Genomic DNA, 18,982 nt, shown 5'->3' on the forward strand with positions numbered 1-18,982 from the left:
GGGAATGCGTTACAAATCTCCCCATAGGAATAAATGGAAATTGTCGACTTGTTACGTGAACGCTTGCCTAACAATTTCTTGAGAACACACGGCAGTTGGATAGCAAGACCTGGAAGTACTGTACTCATAGCGAGTCTATTACACAAAAGGCATCCCATCAGCAACTGGACAGGAGTGAAGACTGGTGTGTTCTAGAGGTTTGAGAGGACCAGGTGGGGATCTGCACCATCTTGCAGTGCCCTTTTCACCCCCATCCACCCCCGCATCTTCCATTAAGCTAGGCCATTAGATGGAGTACAGGGTAGGGATTGTGTGAGTCATTATGGTGCCCCATTCTCTGGCAAATTGATGCACGCTGTTACTTGCAAAAAGGAACGTGGCCAGGAACAATCTCCCTGGGGATTGGGCGAAACCTGCTTTCAGCTTTGCCGTTACAGTGGAGACAGCATGTGTTAAAAGAAAACACACCTGTAAAAAAAATAAAGAACAACTATTCCATTCCTGATTCCATTCCTGACCTGTTTATTTAGCAGAAGGTACCCAAACCATATTACACATTCAGTGGCGTAGCGTGGGTTGTCAGCACCCGGGGCAAGGCAAGTAATTTGCGCCCCCTAACCCATGGATTTGCGCCCCCTAACCCATGGATTTGCGCCCCCTAACCTGTGGATTTGCCCTAACCCCAGATGTTGCGTCCGGTGCGGCCGGGCCCCCCTGCACCCCCCACGCTACGCCACTGTACACATTAGAATGTGAGGGTGGAGAACAGAGGAGCAACTATCTGGGATTCTTCAGTCCCAAGGGAAGGTCATATTCACACCACGCATGTTCTCCTGATAAACACGGTCAAAGTATTCCCTCTGTGCTACTGTCAGGCGATTCTTCCAGTCCCCAGAAATCCCTGGAACAACAAAAGAGCAAGTGGCAACCGCAAAGAAGTACAACTGAGATTACTTCATTTCTTCCTCAGTCTCAGTCATGAGGCAGTGTCCTCAGGTGGCTGATGTTAGGGGAAAGCACATGCCTCCTGACTGTTTGCCCTGATCCCCTGCAACTATTCCACCTTCCTGATTTGGAACTCCAGCCGCACTAATGCAGGCATGTTGGGGACCTGGAACAGCTGGTTGTCTCCTCCACCTACCTTTTCCTGTTGAATCACAGAGAGTTCCATGAGGAAAGGCAGCTGACTGAGTAGGCAGGCTCGTACACTCTTTTGTTCTTCCACCAATGTAGCATTGCAGCTTTTATTTAAAGTGGAAGCCACTTGGCATCAAAAGGAGCTGTTAGTAAGCATTGGTGAGGTGTTGAGCTGCAGTGTCTGGCCCTAAAAGCCTGTTGCCCACAAGAAAAATGGAAGACGCTGTTGCTTTGCTATTTAGAAGTAAGATGCAGCAGCGACTCCCATCAGCATCTGGATGTGGAATGAAGAATTGTGACTTTCTCCATCACATCAGGCAGGAAAATGCAGTGAGTCATGTTTGCTCTCCCACACTGCCACTCCTTGGCAAACAAACATGACAATTGCTGTGCTATTCCTACCTCTCACCCATTCTAACCACTTTGACGATTTTTTTCTATAATTCAGTGTTACATGAATTTTATGAAATAAATAATAAATGATGATGATGTGCAAAACAATTCAGTTTAAGTTACTTCTGTCGCTTTTGAGAAGGGGAACAGACTCTGTGGCCATGGAAACTAGGACTCAGGGAAGTATGCATTTAGATATGGGGGAAAGCCACTTCCGAGCTAGGGAGGAGGTGGGGTTGCGGGAGGTGGGGATACCAGGGGAATCCTCGGACACGTCATCCCCGAGCTAGCCAATCGGCTGGCCCAGGGGGCATGGCCTAGCCGCATTTAGGTCTGGGGGAAGCTTTACCTGCTGAATTTCTGCTTGCTTTCCAAATAGATGCTAAGGGCACAGAATCTGCCAACTCTAGCATAAACAACCCCAAGGCGACTACTGTGTCTTGATGGCCTGGAGATTATGTGCCCCTTAGCCTGTTTTCAGGCAGTCCCCAGTATCAGCCAGCAGTTAAAATCTTGCAGGCACACCTTGTTCTCAGAATAATTTCTTGCTTTGATTTGTATGTTGATGCATTAAAGGTAAACATAAGGTAAGATATTGCTCAAAAAGAAAGGTGTGCAATTCTGCCAACTGTCCCCATTTTGGCTCTGGCTCCACCACTTGCTGTATTTGCTGATTGACTTTTTCTGTGAGTCAACAGCCATCCACAGAAAAAGAAAAGGTTCTTCACCCCTGGCATGCAGCATTACGACCTTATTCCTTGGCGCTGTATGGCAACCAAAGTTATTACCTTTCCTCAGGAGCTTTCCCTTTGTGTGGTCAAAAATGTCGTCTGGTATCAAGGAAAAGTTGGACATCTTATTGTCCTTCATCTTGTGGAAGGAGGCGTTTTCCACCACAGACTCAATTTGCTGGCTGTTCAGCTCCTTGCCAAGAAAACGACAGATCCTCTGCACGCTGCCTGGAAGGTCCTGCAGAAGGGGAAAGTAAAGGAATTATAGGAAGCCTTAGAGCCTTATATGATGTACAGAGCTTGCCCTTGATCAAGAGGCACACAAAAGGCATTCATTCAAGTTTGCAGTGCACATTTGGCAAGGTTGATACCATGAGGGTGTGGAATTTGCTGCTATCACTGTGCAGAAGCCATCCTGTCTCAGACTGCCAATACAATATTTCAAAACAAAATAATCTGGTAGTGTGTGGACACAGTCAGGCTTGGACCTGTACCTGCTGCAGTTCTTCATAAGTGATAAAGAAGATGTTGGCTCTATCCTTCATCTCCATCCAGCCTTTCACGTGGTCAAACCAGGAACCAAAAAGTACTGGAGAAGCAAAGAGGAAGCAGTGGTGAGATGAAAAGAGGTGCCAGGGAAATGGAAAGAATGCTATTGAAGATGTAGAGGAAACACCAACGTGGAACCTAAAAAATAACATGTTGCTTCCATTCTAACCCATTTGTTAAGGGCATTTATTAATTTTCTTTAAAAAGAAATGACTATCGTAAGACTTAAACCAGTTTCTCCATGTAGCCAACTACAAATTATACTTCTCTGATAAGGCTATAGGATTAGCTAAGAAGAGAGCCTTTCTGGTAGTGGACATTGTGCTGGATCAGAGCAGATGAGACTGGCTGATGTGCCTCCTTCCATACCTTCCCCACTCAGGAACCTCTCCAGGTACACTTACATTGTTCCAGAATCCTTCAGATCTTTAAAGCCTTGGAAGAAGTGGTAGCCTGAAACCATCTCATCTCTGGGGTTACGCATTGTGTAGACTACCTGTAAAAGAGGCAGAGCCACATTTAGGGAGAGCCCGGGAAGCACTAACATTAGGAATAGTGGGACAGCCACCATAGGCACCTGAGCACTGTCTCCTGAAAGGCATGTTTAATTTACTGTTGTTACATGTATCCCCAAAGATGTGCTCTACGGGGAGCTGGAAGGAACTTTGCATTAGGGTCAGGAAGAAGGGTCTGGTTCTGGAGTGCAGGTGCATGTCTGGTGCCCTAGAAGAATTATGCAAAAGACTGAACAAATCATGTTGCTTAACAGGTCCAGGAACCTAGGCTGGGGCTTTCTCAGGGGCCTCAAACTCTTCTTCAGTGAGGTTTTTAAGCATATGGGTTATCATGGCAAAGGACCATGCATGTGGGCCATGACCAATTCAAGTTCTCCTGCAAGCATGCAACTGCTAAGGAGATATCCAGTATTCCTCCCAATGCTGTAGTGCAAAATATGGCATCCTCTGGTAAATGGGCTGTGTCAAGCGTCTGTGCTCCAGAGTCCCCCCACATCTGTGTGGCAGAAAGGCATCAGTCAAAGGCAGGCTTGCTGTGTCAACTGTTCCTCTTTTACCTTGGCTTTGGAGTGGAGGAAGGACTTGGGGAAAAGCTGGAATGGCAGGTGAGTAGACAGGAGCCTGGGGGAGGATATTTCAAGGCCTCCTTCAGCCCATCAGCAGTCTCGATCCAGGGTGCCCTATCCCACACATGTGCGTTCTGAACCCATGAGGGGTCCCCATGACTCCGGATTAAGGCCAACACTTCTGACATCCAGTGGGTACCTAGGAGGAAGTTCACCAGTCAGTCTTTTTTCCATAAATCCACTTGGGTTTGCAGTGCACACCTTTCAATGATCTGGTTCCCTGTTTTCTTCCTCTGCCCACCAGTGAATGCCTGGTCCTCATGAAACCAATTACTGGATTATAAAAATTGGTACTACACTCAATATGCCAGCAAGTTTGGAAAACTCAGCAGTGGCCAAAGGATTGGGGAAGATCAGTCTACATCCCAATCCCAAAGAAGGGCCAAAGAATGCTCCAACTACCGCACAATTGTGCTCATTTCACACGCTAGCAAGGTTATGCTCAAAATTCTACAAGGCAGGCTTAAGCAGTATGTGGTTTTCCCAGTAGTGATGTATGGTAGTGAGAGCAGGACCATAAAAAAGGCTGATCGCCAAAGAATTTATGCTTTTGATTTGAGGTGCTGGAGGAGACTCTTGAGAGTCCCATGGACTGCACGAAGATCAAACCGATCCATTATGAAGGAAATCAATCCTGAATGCTCACTGGAAGATCCTGAAGCTGAGGCTCCAATACTTTGGCCACATCGTGAGAAGTGAAGACTCCCTGGAAAAGACCCTGATGTTGGGAAAGATGGAGGGCGCAAGGAGAAGGGGACGACAGAGGACGAGATGGTTGGACAGTTTGCTTGAAGCTACCAACATGAGTTTGACCAAACTGCGGGAGGCAGTGGAAGACAGGAGTGCCTGGCGTGCTCTGTTGCATGGGGTGACAAAGAGTCAGACACGACCAAACAACTAAACAACAACAAGAAGAATTGGAACGGATCTTTGCCCACAGCTTGCTCCTCAGCACCCTTCTATGGGACAGGATTTCCAAAATTCAGGACTGCTGCAGCTTAGTGAAGTTGAAACAATTTGGAAGTTCTGACACGAAATGTTTGTGGGCTTTTTTCAGGACCAGGTGGTTGTGTTTTAGGCTCTGTGGATCTAGGAAAGCCTGGACTACTTCATTTACTTCTTACATTCTTGTCACTCACTTTTTACTTCAATTTACATAATTTAACTTTTGCATGACTTGAATTTTGTAACTTTCCAAATGTTCCTTTTTCAAATGCCTATTTTTTTTTTATTTTTTTTTTTGGTAACTCTCCATTTTGGACCTGGCTGCCCATTAAAAAAAGCAAAAAACTTGTGAGAAATGCAAACATTATTAATGTAGGCCACATAAAAACACCTTGTAGTTATGACAAACTGTTAACCTTTCTTTGTCCTTATGTTCAACGACCATCATTAAACATGGGGGTGGGATTAGATATTTTATTGCTTAATATCCTTTGTGTGCTTCATATTTAAAGTTAGTGAAGTAATAAATAATACCATGTAAAGAGCTGCCTTATTGAGTTCAGAGTCTATGCACCACTCACCTGACTTGGGGTAAGCGACATTCACTATATCATCATCCAACAGTTGGAATTCATTTTCCACGTTGCAATCTTTAATTCAGTTCTCCATATTTCCACTTCATTTTGTGAATTTTGTGAATTTTTTTACATATTTTTTTTCAAAGCACTTTCTTCTAATATAATGCACTTATATCCCCCCAAAAGTATGCCTTTTATGCACACTTTTGCCTTTTATACACATTTTGTACACGTTACTTAGCTTAAGAGCTGCATTGCAAAATTCAGAGAAGTGCAAATTTCAGAGATTGCCTATGTTTCACTTTGTAAACTTCAGAAAGTGCAAAATGTGTAACTTCCACATGTGGTGGACTTGTGCACATGTATGCAAAGTTTGGGAACATGTTTTAGAGGAAATCAAGGATATTGTGGGCACTTCAGGCTAACCTGAATTTTCCCCTTGATACTTGGTTAAAGAAGGTCGTATATAAATCACAATATTTGAAAACTCATTCGCTCATTATGAACGTATGGACTATGCAGCTACATGGTGATCATTCACGACTCACATCAAAAGCAAACTTACGGCAGGCAAGTTCCTGCAAAATATGACTTTATCTGGATTTGAGTGCATTCCCGGGCTTACTATTGACCATTCCTTTATACTTCAATGGAATCATGATCTTATTATTCATAGCATTTTTTTTTTAATCTTTCTGCAGTAACCATTCTCCCACTGTGCATGGTTTTCTTTCTTAAGTTGTGAACCATATTATGCCAAACAGGAAAGCCACTGTTCTTTTCTGGATCTCTCAAACATTTGTACAGTATGTAACAAAATATAATAAAAATAAATCTCTGAACTTTCTGACAGTAAGAGCTGTTTGACAGTGGAACAGACTCCCTTGGGAAGTAATGGGCTCTCCTTCCTTGGAGGTTTTGAAGCAGAGGTTGGATAGCCATCTGTCATGGATGCTTTAGTTGAGATTCCTGCATTGCAGGGGGTGGCTCGGGATCCCTTCCAACTCTATGTTTCTATATTATTCTTTGTGTGTTTAATGTTTAAAGTTAGTGAAGTAATAACTATTACCATCTAATCTGATGACTCACTAAATTCACTAAATTCAGTCTATTTACCTAATTGCACCACTGACCTGATTTGGGGTAAGTAACGTTCACTATAGGGGACGCGGGTGGCGCTGTGGGTAAAACCTCAGCGCCTAGGACTTGCTGATCGTCAGGTCAGCGGTTCGAATCCCCGCGGTGGGGTGCGCTCCCGTTGCTCGGTCCCAGCGCCTGCCAACCTGGCAGTTCGAAAGCAGCCCCGGGTGCAAGTAGATAAATAGGGACCGCTTACTAGCGGGAAGGTAAACGCCGTTTCCGTGTGCTGCGCTGGCTCGCCAGATGCAGCTTGTCACGCTGGCCACGTGACCCGGAAGTGTCTTCGGACAGCACTGGCCCCCGGCCTCTTAAGCGAGATGGGCGCGCAACCCCAGAGTCGGACACAACTGGCCCATACGGGCAGGGGTACCTTTACCTTTACCTTAACGTTCACTATATCATCATCCAACAGTTGGAATTCATTTTCCACATAGCTGAGTGTTTCTGTGAAGGAGGAAATCATCTCATGAAGCTTCCGTGGGCATCCTATCTTGAGCAGTGTGAAGAGTACTTTTTGGTTGACGAGGTTGGAGGCCATCGTCAGGTCTATGAAGGCGATGTTCAAGGGGCATCTTGGTCTCAGCATTTCTCCTGCAGCTGCTGCAGAAGGACCTCCAAGCTCTAAAGACACTTTGTGATTTGTTCAAAAAATAAAGAACAACTGTTCCATTCCTGATCAGGTATGTTTATTAGCACAGTGGTAGCAGAAACTAGCCAAACCATATGATACATAAGAATGTGGAGAACATCAGGAGCAACAATCTGGGATTCTTCATTCCCAAGGGAAAGTCATATTCACACCACGCATGTTCTCCCAGTAAACACGGTCAAAGCGTTCACTCTGTGCCACTGTCAGGTGGTTCTTCCAGTCCCCGCAGATCCCTAGAACAAGACAAGAGCAAGTGGAAACCACAAAGATGTTCACCTGAAATTACTTCAACTTAAATTGGGACATGTCTTCTTTGTCCTCAGCTGTGAGGCAGGCAACCTCTCATATAGCTGATGTTATTGGAGAAATAACATGCCCCCTGACTGTTTACCCTGAGCCCTTCTCCAAACCATTCCCACCCTCCTGATCTGGCTTTCCAGCAGCACTAATGTATGCCTGTTGGGTACCTGGACCAGCTGGGTCCAGCCATGTTTTCTTATTGCACCACAGAGAGCTCCGGGAACTGTGTGTCTGTTGCTCTGCCTGCTGAATTTCTGCTTGCTTTCCAAATTGATGTGAAAGGTACAGAATCTGACAAATCTAGCATAAACAACTCTGAGGCAACTACTGTGTCTTGGTGGCCTGGAGAAACTGCAACCTGTTTTCAGGGAGTCCCCAGCATTATCCAGGTCTCAAAATTGTGCAGAAACACCCTTGTTCTCTAGACTGCCTCTTTCAGAATAATTCCTTATTTTGATCTGGACTTTCATGAAATAGATAGACTTAGATGGGATGTTGCACAGAGAGGAACATATACAATCCTGCAAACTGTACCCCTTTCTGGACCTGCAAACTGTGTTCACAGTCATCTCTGACTCTATAATCTATTGACTGGTTGCTGATAGACTTTTTCTGTATGGCATCAAACATCCACAGAAAAAGAAGAGGTTCTTCACCCCTAGCATGAACATTATGGCTTTATTCCTTGGCACTCCATGGCAACCAATGTTTTTACCTTTCCTCAAGAGTTTTGCTTTTGTCTGGTCAAAAATGTTCTCTGGTGTTAAGGAAAAGTTGGACATCTTGTTGTCCTTCATCTTGTGGAAAGAGGCGTTTTCCACCACAGAGTCAATTTGTTGGCTGTTCAGCTCCTTGCCAAGAAAATGACAGATCTTCTGCACGCTGCCTCGAAGGTCCTGCAGAAAGCAAAAGGAAATGGCTGTGAATCCTCATGTGATGTAGAGAGCTTGCCCTTCATCAGGAGGCACACAGAGAGCATGAGGACCAGTATGCAATGTGCACTGGTAAGATGGATGCCTTGAAGATGTGGAATTTTCTGTCATCACCGTGCAGAAGCCACTGTGTCTCCACCTGCCCCTCAGCCAGAAAAGCACCAATGGGGCATCTGAGTCAGCAAGAGACATTGCTTTTGAGGCAGAAAAGCAGGTTATTGGCACATCTGCTCTCATGTAGAAGAAAGGAAATGTACTCTGCACATGATATGCAGTGTACGTAGAGGTAGCAACAAATTTTGCACATGTTCGGAATCCTCTTCTGGCCAATATTACAAGAATCTTTTTTTTATTTTCAAAGGCAGCTTCATGTGTGAATAATGTTAAAATTGGGGCAGCAGGTCAACACAGTTAAAACTGGACCTTTACCTGCTTTAGTTCTTCATAGGTGTTGAAGAAGATGTTGGCTCTCTCCTTCATCTCCACCGAGCCTTTCACATGGTCAAACCAGGAACCATAAGCCACTGGAAGAGCATAGAGGAAGCAAGGGTGAAATGTAAGGAGTTATTGGGGGGGGGGTAGAGAATGCTGTTGTAGACATAAACACTAGCCAGGAACTTGGAAAATAACTGCATTTTCCCTTAAAAACACAAGACTTCAACGCTACCCTGGGTCCAATGCAACCTACTGACTGCTCTATGTACTGACATTTTCCACATACAAGAGAAGTAAAGCTTTGAATGAGTAGATAATCTTACGCTTTAATGGGCTTTCTCCATTAAGGTTTCTTTTTCTTTCTGCCACCAGTGAGAATGTCTGCTATCATCGATTCTGATCTATTCTCTTGTTGGCGCCAATCTCACCCAGCTGTTAAGGACTTTCCTTAAGTTTCACCCTCTTCTCATTTTAGTGCCAATCTCGCCCATCTGAAAGGACGTTTATTGATTTTCTTTGAAAGCAAATAACAAATGTAGGACTTCCCTGCATTTCTCCCCTTCTCCATGTATCCAACTGGGAATTATAGTTATCTGATAGGACTGTAGAGTTATGTAAAAATAAATACTTTCTGGTGGTGGACATCACTGGCGCTGGGTCACAGCAAACAAGAGTGGCTGATTTGCCTCCTTCCATACCTTCCCCACTCAGGAAACTCTCCATAAATTCTTCCATAGTTCCAAGGTCCTTCAATTCTTTAAAGCCTTTGATGAAGTGGTAGACTGAAACCATGGCATCTCTGGGGTCACGCAGAGTATAAACTACCTGTTACAAAGACAGGGACCCATTTAGGGAGAGCCCAGGCAGCCCTACCCTAACATTAGGCAGGGTGCGGCAGCAAACTGAAAGCACAATAAATAAAGCCTGACATGGAAACAGGAGAAGCCTGCAGTGAGGACCTGGGCTGACCATGCATGTGGACCATGGCCAGTTCAATTTCTCGAGCAATCATGAAACTGCTAAGGAGATTTCTGATATTCCTCCCTATCCTCAAGTCCAAAATATGGTATCCTCCTAAAAATGAGCTGTGCCAAGTGTTTGTGCTCCAATATCCCACACATCTGTGTGTCAGAAACACAGAAGCCAAAGACAGGCTTGATGTGTCAGTCATTCCTCTCTCACCTTGGCCTTGGAGTGGAGGAAGGACTTGGGGAAAATGTGGAATGGCAGGTGAGTAGTCAGGATCCTGGGGGAAGGGTTTTTCAAGGCAATCTGCAAATGATCGGCATACTCAATGCAGGGTGCCCTTTCCGTCAGTGGTACATTCTGAACCCATGTGGGGTCCCCTTGACTCCGGATTAAGCTCAAGATCTCCGACATCCAATGAGTACCTAGGAGAAAGTCCACCAGTCAGAGGCTTCTTCTATCAAACCACCTGTACATTAATGTCTGGCCCTTGCTAAATCAAATGGAGAAACTTAAACAATCGAATGGATCTTTGTCCCCTGCTAGCTATTCAGCATCCTCCTATGGGGCAAGATTCCCCACATCAGGGATGGTATACGGTTGTGAAGTTGACTATATTATTTACCTGGTCGTTGCGCAGATGACAACAGGCTCAAATCTGCTTGATCAGGCCAATGGCCTATTCTGTCCAGCTCCCTGTTTCTCCCAAAAGCCTGTGGGAAACCGGAGAGCAGAACATGGGCTCAAGAGCATTCTCCCCTCCTGTGGTTACCAGACAGTAGTATTTAGTAGCATTACTGCCTCAACTGTGGAGGCAGAGCACAGCCATCATGGCTAGTAGCCACTAATAGCCTGCTCCATGAATCTGTCTCCTCCTCTTATGTGCTCCATCATGCATCACTTTACACTTGTTTACATTGACTTGCCTTTGCCATTTTGCTGACCATGTATTTTTAGTGTCAGCAAACCTGGCCACCTCACTACTTGATCATTTATGAACAAATTAAAAAGCACAGGTCCCAATACCAACTCCCAAGAAATGGGTCCTTTCTAAGGGAATGCCTCCCTCTTCTTCAAAGTGATGTTCTCCTTTCTCAGGACCTTTGTTCTACCTGGCGGCAGGAGAGCTGTCATTGTGGGAAGGTCACCCAGCTACCACATCCCTGAAGGCCTCATCCACCACTTTCTCTGCCTCCTACTCTTTCTAGTTCTGCCACCTTGGCCTCAAGGGAAGGAACTTGTTCCCAGAGAACCAGAATCTCATGGCACCTCTGACATACACATGACTTCTGTGCCATGGGGAGATATTCATACAGAGGGTGCAGAGGGTGCAAAACAATGCAAAACCCCCACACCCCTGCTGGTTTTGATAATTTGCTTCTTTTAATTTAGTTACCCATTGACTTTCCTGCTTGCTAGATTTCTGTTTTCTTGTGCAGTTCTTAGTCTAGTTTACTGTGGTTCCCTGAATTGTCCTGCTAGGTAGCTTTTCTATAGACTTCTTAGCCCTAGGATTTAGCTCCTGTGTTGTGGGTTTTCACGAGATTTTTATCCTGGTGGACAGCCACCTTACTGTGCCCTTGTCAATCCAAGTTGCTTTAATTCAATCATTAAGTTAAGTGGGTGTTATTTATGAGGACTATAACAGACAGATGGCATATCAACATTTAGATATGGTTATCCTGACACAGCATCAGAGACAACTTTTGTAATATGGTGCCTTGAGCAAGGACAAAAAATTCCCCTCCCCCAAAAAAATTATTTTCACAATAATACATTTAGGTACAGTTGCTTTTTTAATAAATCTTCTCAGTAGGTAACCAAATAAATATAGGTTTCATTATGATTATGATTATGATTGTGATTATGCACCCCCTCGGCTTGGCACCCCATGCAAGGAAATCACCCACACCACCCATATCCAGCACCAAAAGCGTTCCTAGTGACATGGCAGAAGCATGCCATAACGTATAAGATTCTCCTGGGAATATTCTCAGTTCAGCTCACGAGCGCTGTAAATATCTGGGTTCAAATATCCCAGAAAGAAAGAAAGATCTGAAAATCTCTCTTATTTTTTGGCAAGGTTTCCAGACATCCCCATGAATTTCAAATGTTCTTTCACTTCTTTCTGTGAACATCAACAGTGGCTAGGGATGGTGTAATACGTCTATTTTGATTTCTCCTTTTTGCAATCTTACATTTAATTCTCCATATTTCCATGTCAGTTTGTGAATTTTCTTGCACATTTCTACAAAGCATTTTCCCTTACTATAATAATTTTTTCCCCTAAAGTATGTATTTTATGCACACTATTCTAGTATATGCATTTTTGTACACATTACTTAGCTGAAGAAGTGCATTGCTAAATTCAGAGAATGTCTGTGTTTCACTTTGTGTACTTCAAAAAGTGAAAAACATGTAACTTTCACATGTGGTGGACAGGTCTATTCATATATTCAACTTGTTTGATGTCCACCTTCCTTATTTGTAAATTTCTTATAATTTATTTGTTTATTGCTCCTTGACTAATCGTTACCCACTGATGGAGAGCTAACCTGACTTTCCCCCTTCATACCTGGTTGAAGAAGGTCTTATATATCGCAACATCTGAAAAACTAAACTCATTCATTTTACATGGGTTTCCAGGGATTAAGCCAAAGCTTAGGACTATGCAGCTACATGGTGGTTGTTCATGACTTATGTCAAAAGCAAACTTATACCAGGCAGGTTTAGTGGATACTTTAAGTCTAAATCCAAAGTCCATTTACCTAATTGGAACACTGACCTGACTTGGGGTAAGTCACGTTTACTATATCATCATCTAACAGTTGAAAGTCATTTTCCAAATAGCTGAGTTTTTCCACTGAGTTAAACTGTTGAGTAAAAATGATCCCCTTGTATTTGAAAGTAGCCATTGATGACTCTGAAAAAGGTAAGATGAGAGAGAGAGGGAGAGAGATTATGTCACATCCTTAGGGACATTCAGGTAGCTACTGTTCTAGAGCCAAGCTCTGTGGATAGCTGGGGAGCAGGAGGAAGGGGAGAGTTCAGGAGTTGGTGATGGGCCATCAATAGATAGTTGAGTGGTACCACCAGGTGTGGTGGGGGAAAATCCAAGGAACTCACTTCTGAGTACATGTCATATCTATCAAGGCTGGGTCAGATACTGGTCAGCACAAAGAGGAAGAGTCTGTTGTCAGTGAAATTAGTGCTTTATTCAAGAAAATGGCATAAAACTTAGCAATACATCCTGGTCAGTCTTTCTCCTATGGAGCTGTTGTCGGGACTGAATGTCCCTTTCTTCCACACTTTCTAAGGCTCCTACTCTCCCGGATGTTACCCAAGCAGTCTCCAACAGTCTCTGCAGATCTCTTGCCTCTTCTCTGCCCTCCCCATGATCTTGCATGTTCTTTGGGATACAGGAGAAGCTTCTTGCAACCAGAAAGGGCCATTCACGTGATTCTTCAGCAGCTCCTTGACCCCACCTTATCTGCTTCAGTCTGAACTGCTCGCTGTCATCACTTTTCCCTGCTCAGTAAACCTTCTCAGCATCCTCCTCCTTCTCCCAATCTTCTCCTTCTGACCTCTCCTCAGTCTCCCACCACCAAACTCTTCAGCCAGCCAGATCCACCACACTTCAGCCAGCCAGATCCTGACAACAGCAGGCTTTCAAATCTCAATTTGATCATGGGCACATGTTTTCATACCATTAACTCAAATCACTTCCATTAGGAAATAGGTCCAAAGACATCCTCTAGATGACTACAACTATGTATCAACTACAGGAAAATCGGTTTACGCCATGTTCACACCTACCCAAAGCAAGGCACAAACCCCTCTGTACACACACTGGGGCTACTCTCACACTGTTTACCTAAAGTGCAAAAGAGTCTTCCCTCTTCCCTGCTTCTGCCAATAGGAGGCCAGGTGAGGCAAACTTTTGCCTGTATATGGAACCCTTGGTACTCATGTATTGATTTAAAGCATTTCACTTGCTCAGCAGCTGCAAACATTTCCAGAAGAGCTTTACGTAACAGCGGTAAACCAAGGGCAGAGCAAACAGTCCCCACTCACAGCCTTAAAATCTCGAAAGACAATCCAAAAGGAAAGGGGGTGGAAAAAACCCATTTGTAAAACTTCAAACATCTGACACTGATGACCAGATTGCATAGAATCCGTTTGGGAAGAATAGAAGTGAAATGAAGCTGGTCTCTCAGCAGAGGCATTGCTCTCCCTTCTCTCTCACAGCTGCAAACAGGTGGAGGACTGCCAAGAGCAGACAGTTCAGGGAGGAGAGGAACAGGGGGAGCAGGTCTCTCAGAAGAGCCAGTGGGTGTACCTGTTGTCCTGTCTTTCTTCCACTGCTACATTTATAGACTATAGCAGTTAATTTAAAACCCATGCATGTTCCAGTCTGGAAAAGAAAAGAGGGAATCAGAAGGAGGGAGAAGGAAATTAGGGAAGAGTTCTTCAAGGGGAAGAGAATGAGGTTGAGAGGATCAGAAAGAACGTAAGCAAACCTTGAATACAGGAAGGAAACAGGAGCCGTCTTTATAATTCAGCAGCTACTAGAGCATCCTGTGGGTCTGGGAAAGATACTTACTGTGAGAGGAAACCTTGCAAAGAGTCTGCAGGAATGCCAGGAAGTAAGAAGTGTTGGAAACTTCAGCAGGTATATTTGGAGTACAACGACCCAGCATAGCATGAACTTCCTACATCGATAAAATGAAAGTGCCAATGAACTTTGGATGAAACCATTCCCAACCAGAAAGGGGAGTTTCTATTCCAGACCAAGCATGCCTCTTAAAGACACAGGCCATGCTCACTATGTTGAGTCTGGAGCTTCCTTCTCTTCCTGGCTCACAGAGCAAGACTTAAACACTGAGTCCGCAGGGGATGTGTTTTCTTCCCCCCCCCCCACCTCCACAATTCATAGATGGGGAGGAGTTTCAATCTTGCTGGGAGGGGCACTTGTGAAGGAGCATTTTGCAGCCCTCCAGACCAAATCTGCTCACCAGCTGTTTTTCAAAGACTCAACTCTGCTCAGATCTGCTTCCCCAGTGCATTCCCTACAGAGGCTTAGGGGTTGGTGAAACAGGCCCCTGCTAGTGGTGCAAAAATCATGTACCAGACTATGGAGTGGATGACATATACCGTATTTTCCCATGTATTAGACAAAGTTTTTGTCCTCAAAACTAACGTTTAAAAATGGGGGGAGGTCCATGTTGCTTCCGCTAGGCTAAGGTGGTCAGCTGTATTATTGGTGGCTGCAACAAGTGCTGGTGTGGATTTGCTGTCAATACGACTTCTGGCGGTGAGGCAACAGCTGATAGGGAAAAGCTCCACAACTCTGGGCAATCTCCCCCCATTTTCTTAAGTTTGAGTCCCCCAAAATAGGGGGTGTCTTATACATGGGGCCATGTTATACACGGAATGTGTCTGGTGACATGAAGCCACTGTTTCTGTCAGTTCATATGTGAAAGAAGCTTACCGTCCTCACACTGCAGGATAAAGGCAATTTGGGGGGGGGGGGTGCACGATAAAGCTCCTTTCCAAGGGCACAAGGGATCCCAGTGTGTAGTGAAATAAATATTTAATTGCCTCCCCAAGGGGTCCCTGCCTCAGAAGGAGGACCAGGACCTCGGAAGGAGCGCAATTGAAGGCTCTGTACCGGTCGGGAAAAGACAGAGACCACACCAGGATTTGGAAAAAGCAAAGCCTGATCTTTATTAAAAGAACAGGGAGAAAAACAACAACACAAAAAACTGTTGCAACAGGGTCCCCGCTCATGCAATGACACGGAGTCAGAGAGCCCGAACAAAAGGACTGCCTTGATTCTTATACCTTTTGATTTTCATCCAGATCAATAGCAGAGGAGGTGGCGGGAAGCGACATGAGAGGTGATATGTGTCGATCTTCGTGTTATTTAATTTTTGGATCTGCTTAAATGGCTTTTCCTTTATCTACAGGATAACCAGTATGCAGATCGTGAGGCTGGATGTTCAGGAAGATGTTCAGGAAATGGCTTAAATGTTAATGTGAAATCCTATTCTGCATTGCTATCAATTCGAGTGTGATAGCTTGATGTTTGCATACTTTTTTGAAAATAAAACTACTTTATTTTGAGTTCTTATCTGTGTGTATTCATTCGTTTGTAGACCCAGTAGGTGGCAGTGTGGTGGAGAGTCTTGGCAGCCTTTTGGATACAATATCGAGTCAAGTATATACGGTACATTTTGAAATACTTAGATTGTTACATTCTTTAAAACTACAATTTGGATACATTCAGAAAAGTACAGCATACTAGGCATTTCAGAAAAGATACATTCACAAATACATTTTAAAAGGATAGCTTCATGGAGAAAGAGGTACACTTCGTAGAGAAAAGATTCATTTCAGTAAGGGCACCAGTAAGGGCATTCAGACTCATTTCAGTGAGACAGGAATAGCAGCAGGCACGTTACATTAAGATGATGCATTAAAATGGAAAAGGCACACATTATTTTACATTCAATGATACGTGAAAAGACACAGTAAGATGACATATTCCCAATGATGCGTTCTTCAAGGCACAGTTTATTATTGTTGTGGGGCTGTTGGGTAGGATGATATCATTAGGATCATTTTTCCTTTATTCCCCTCTCTGACCCTGATTCTCTTATGACAGTAGCAACACCAAACTATCCATTAAACTGTGTCAAACAGCAGGCAAAACCAGCAGGCAATTCTGCAGAGGGAGTGGAAGATTGGACTCACATTCCACCCCAAAACATGTGCAAAACTATATGCCTTGGCTAACCAGCAAAATGTACACAATGATGGGGGTCAGACACACCTCAAGAGGGAGGGGGCGTCCCACAGCCTGGCCATTTGGTAGCCTCTCTCCTTAAATGGGGGAGTGTCACCAAGTGGTTAAAGCAAGAAAAGAATAAGGTGTGGTACATTTGTATCCCAAGACACCTCAATTCCTGGAAACATGTGAAAAGGGAGGTCACAAATCTTTCCCTCAAAGCAAGGAATGAGGTGTGCCTTTAAATACTTAAGCCCAGTGCTATTTTTCTAGATGGCAATGGCACCCACCTGAGAGGGGCCAGAAGGTGAGTTCTGGCTGGAAATCAACCCTGCTTAAGCTGCTCCACTTTCAAAATCAGGGGCCCCCATAACAAATGCAGAAATGTGGTGTGTTATTTCAAGGAACATTTTCCTGCTTAACAAAAATTCCAGTTAAAATCTTTCCCCTGCGGTCAGTGTCACTGGGCACCTCAAAATCACCACCAAGAGTATTTCCCAGGACCTTTCTTAAGAGATTTCTAAAGTGAGTAGCTTGCCTTGGTTTAAAGTTTAAAAGGGTTATGGGGGCGTAAGCAGAAACACCACCATGCAGTTATCAAAGTGTAAGCTTCCCCACCACCTAAAGGTACTTGCCCTGGCCCAGTGGACTAGGGGGACTAGACTAGCCCCCTAAATGTTCCCCTGTCGCCTCCTTCCCAAAGCCCAGGAAGCTTCTGCATGACTTAGGCAGTCACCTAGGAGAGGGACAGTATGGTGGAGAGAAAGGAGGTTTTCTAAGAAACTACCTAGGATTTGTGAAGGAAAAGACAATGGGGAGGCTTTTCCACTTTGACCTTGCAGAGAAAACATTTGGTCAGTTTAGGAATCAAAATGGTTCCAGGTTGGTCTTCCTGTGCTGATCTATGTATGTGCGGTTATGAACATTACCATATATCTAAGACCATAAAATTCCTATCACAGTGGAGAGGGACAGTATGGTGGAGAGAAAGGAGGTTTTCTAAGGAACTACCTAGCAGGACTGGCCCAGCAGTGTTGTAAGAACCAAACAAGGCCCAGGGCGAGTGCAAAGTATATACACAAAGTATCAAATGTGGTGACAGTAATAATAATGCAACAAAACAACAACACCACAAACTGGCTTATAAGTATAAAACCAAATTTACTAGAATAATAGCTGGAATAGAGATAGACTTGTAACCATTCAAGCAACAAACATACTAAGGTGCCATGTGCAAAACAAAGCCTGGAAATAGTGTAAACATGGAGTACAACTGCATCTTAACAAGTTACATGTGCAATAAACGTTATACAGACTGGATAAATGAACTGTTCAGCCAGGGCGAGTGCACACGTGTTGGAGGCTAAAGCCTCACAGCCTCAAGGAATTGGCTCCTTTGCTCCACCCCACAGAACCAGAAAACTGCGGAGCTGGAAGGGACCCCAAGAGTCATCTAGTCTACCCTCCACAATGCAGGGGTCGCAAGGAAAGCATCTGACAGAGATGGGTGTCCACCCTCTTTCCCCACTTGGAGTCCCCCCCCTTCTCAAGGGGTGCCCACTTCTGAGCCCCCCAAAGAGCTCTCTCCCCCCCCGGGGGGGTCGAGGGTGGCTGGGGGGTCTGGGACCTCAGAGGCCTTGGGTCCCATGGCTTCCCTTCCCCCCACCCACCCAGGGGATCCTCCCATTCATCTCTCAGCCCTGCAACAGCCTCCTCTGCACCCCCCCCCCCCATCGCCCCACAGCCTCCCCTTTGCCCAAAACTCTCACCGCCCCAGAGGCCTCCCGAGAAAAGCATGGAGAGGAGACAGGAAGGAGAGAGGGGCCTTTTCTGGGCTGCTCTCGCTCCCCTTAACCCTTATGTGGCCTCGCTGCTCAGGGATTCCTGCCCAGGGAAAAAGTGGGCAAGGCAAATGCATTCGCCGATCAGCGACCCTACAAGTAAATAAAGGATATTCCAGCCTGTGTTCCTTAGTCTCAGGCACTCCAACTCAACAGCATACCCCACGAAGTGCAAAGAGACTTCCTTCCAAGTTAATGCTCTCAGATAGGAGACAAAGTTGCACCCATAAATAATCAGCTGCAGCAACACACAAGATACGAGGCAAGCAGGGCAGAGATTAGCTGGAGGGGACAAGGGAAACAGCACAGAAGTACAGTTAAGAGACGGGGGGGGGGGGGAATGGATAACCCAAAAACCATATGGTCAAGCAAATCGCCAGCTATTCTAATTGGTTGTGAAACCTTTACTGTACCGGCTAGAAAAGTGAGCCAACTGCAGTCCCCTGCTGGGAGTG

At 44.9% G+C, this 18,982-nt stretch overlaps 1 protein-coding gene and 1 pseudogene across 2 annotated transcripts; both read right to left on the reverse strand.

The window, feature by feature from the left end:
- Window positions 1–505: 505 nt before the first annotated feature.
- On the reverse strand, window positions 506–7,152 carry LOC114602409 (sulfotransferase 2A1-like; annotated as a pseudogene).
- A 128-nt stretch (window positions 7,153–7,280) lies between these two features.
- On the reverse strand, window positions 7,281–14,742 carry LOC114603546 (sulfotransferase 2B1-like). Of its 2 annotated transcripts, XM_028742627.2 has the most exons (7): window positions 14,500–14,741; window positions 12,682–12,819; window positions 10,113–10,321; window positions 9,629–9,755; window positions 8,925–9,019; window positions 8,279–8,459; window positions 7,281–7,496 (listed from the first exon to the last, which is right to left on the reverse strand). In XM_028742627.2, exons 1-7 carry the CDS (start codon window positions 14,594–14,596, stop codon window positions 7,387–7,389), a joined length of 957 nt encoding a protein of 318 aa, XP_028598460.2. In that variant the 5' UTR covers window positions 14,597–14,741; the 3' UTR covers window positions 7,281–7,386. The 2 variants fall into 2 exon arrangements, with proteins under 2 accessions (XP_028598460.2, XP_028598463.2); XM_028742630.2 differs by lacking the exon at window positions 12,682–12,819 and having other exon boundaries at window positions 14,500–14,742.
- Between the last annotated feature and the right edge of the window lie 4,240 nt (window positions 14,743–18,982).

Source organism: Podarcis muralis, chromosome 7 (assembly GCF_964188315.1).
Source record: "Podarcis muralis chromosome 7, rPodMur119.hap1.1, whole genome shotgun sequence".
Taxonomy (NCBI): Eukaryota; Metazoa; Chordata; class Lepidosauria; order Squamata; family Lacertidae; genus Podarcis; species Podarcis muralis.

Coding starts and splice junctions, on each gene's coding strand:
- LOC114603546 (XM_028742627.2), bottom strand. CDS start 14,596: ATGCTGGGTCGTTGTACTCCAAATATACCTGCTGAAGTTTCCAACACT. Junction 10,322..12,681: donor CGTGACTTACCCCAAGTCAG/GTCAGTGTTCCA, acceptor ACTTTCTCCTAG/GTACTCATTGGATGTCGGAG. Junction 7,497..8,278: donor AGCAAAACTCTTGAGGAAAG/GTAAAAACATTG, acceptor GTCTTGTTCTAG/GGATCTGCGGGGACTGGAAG.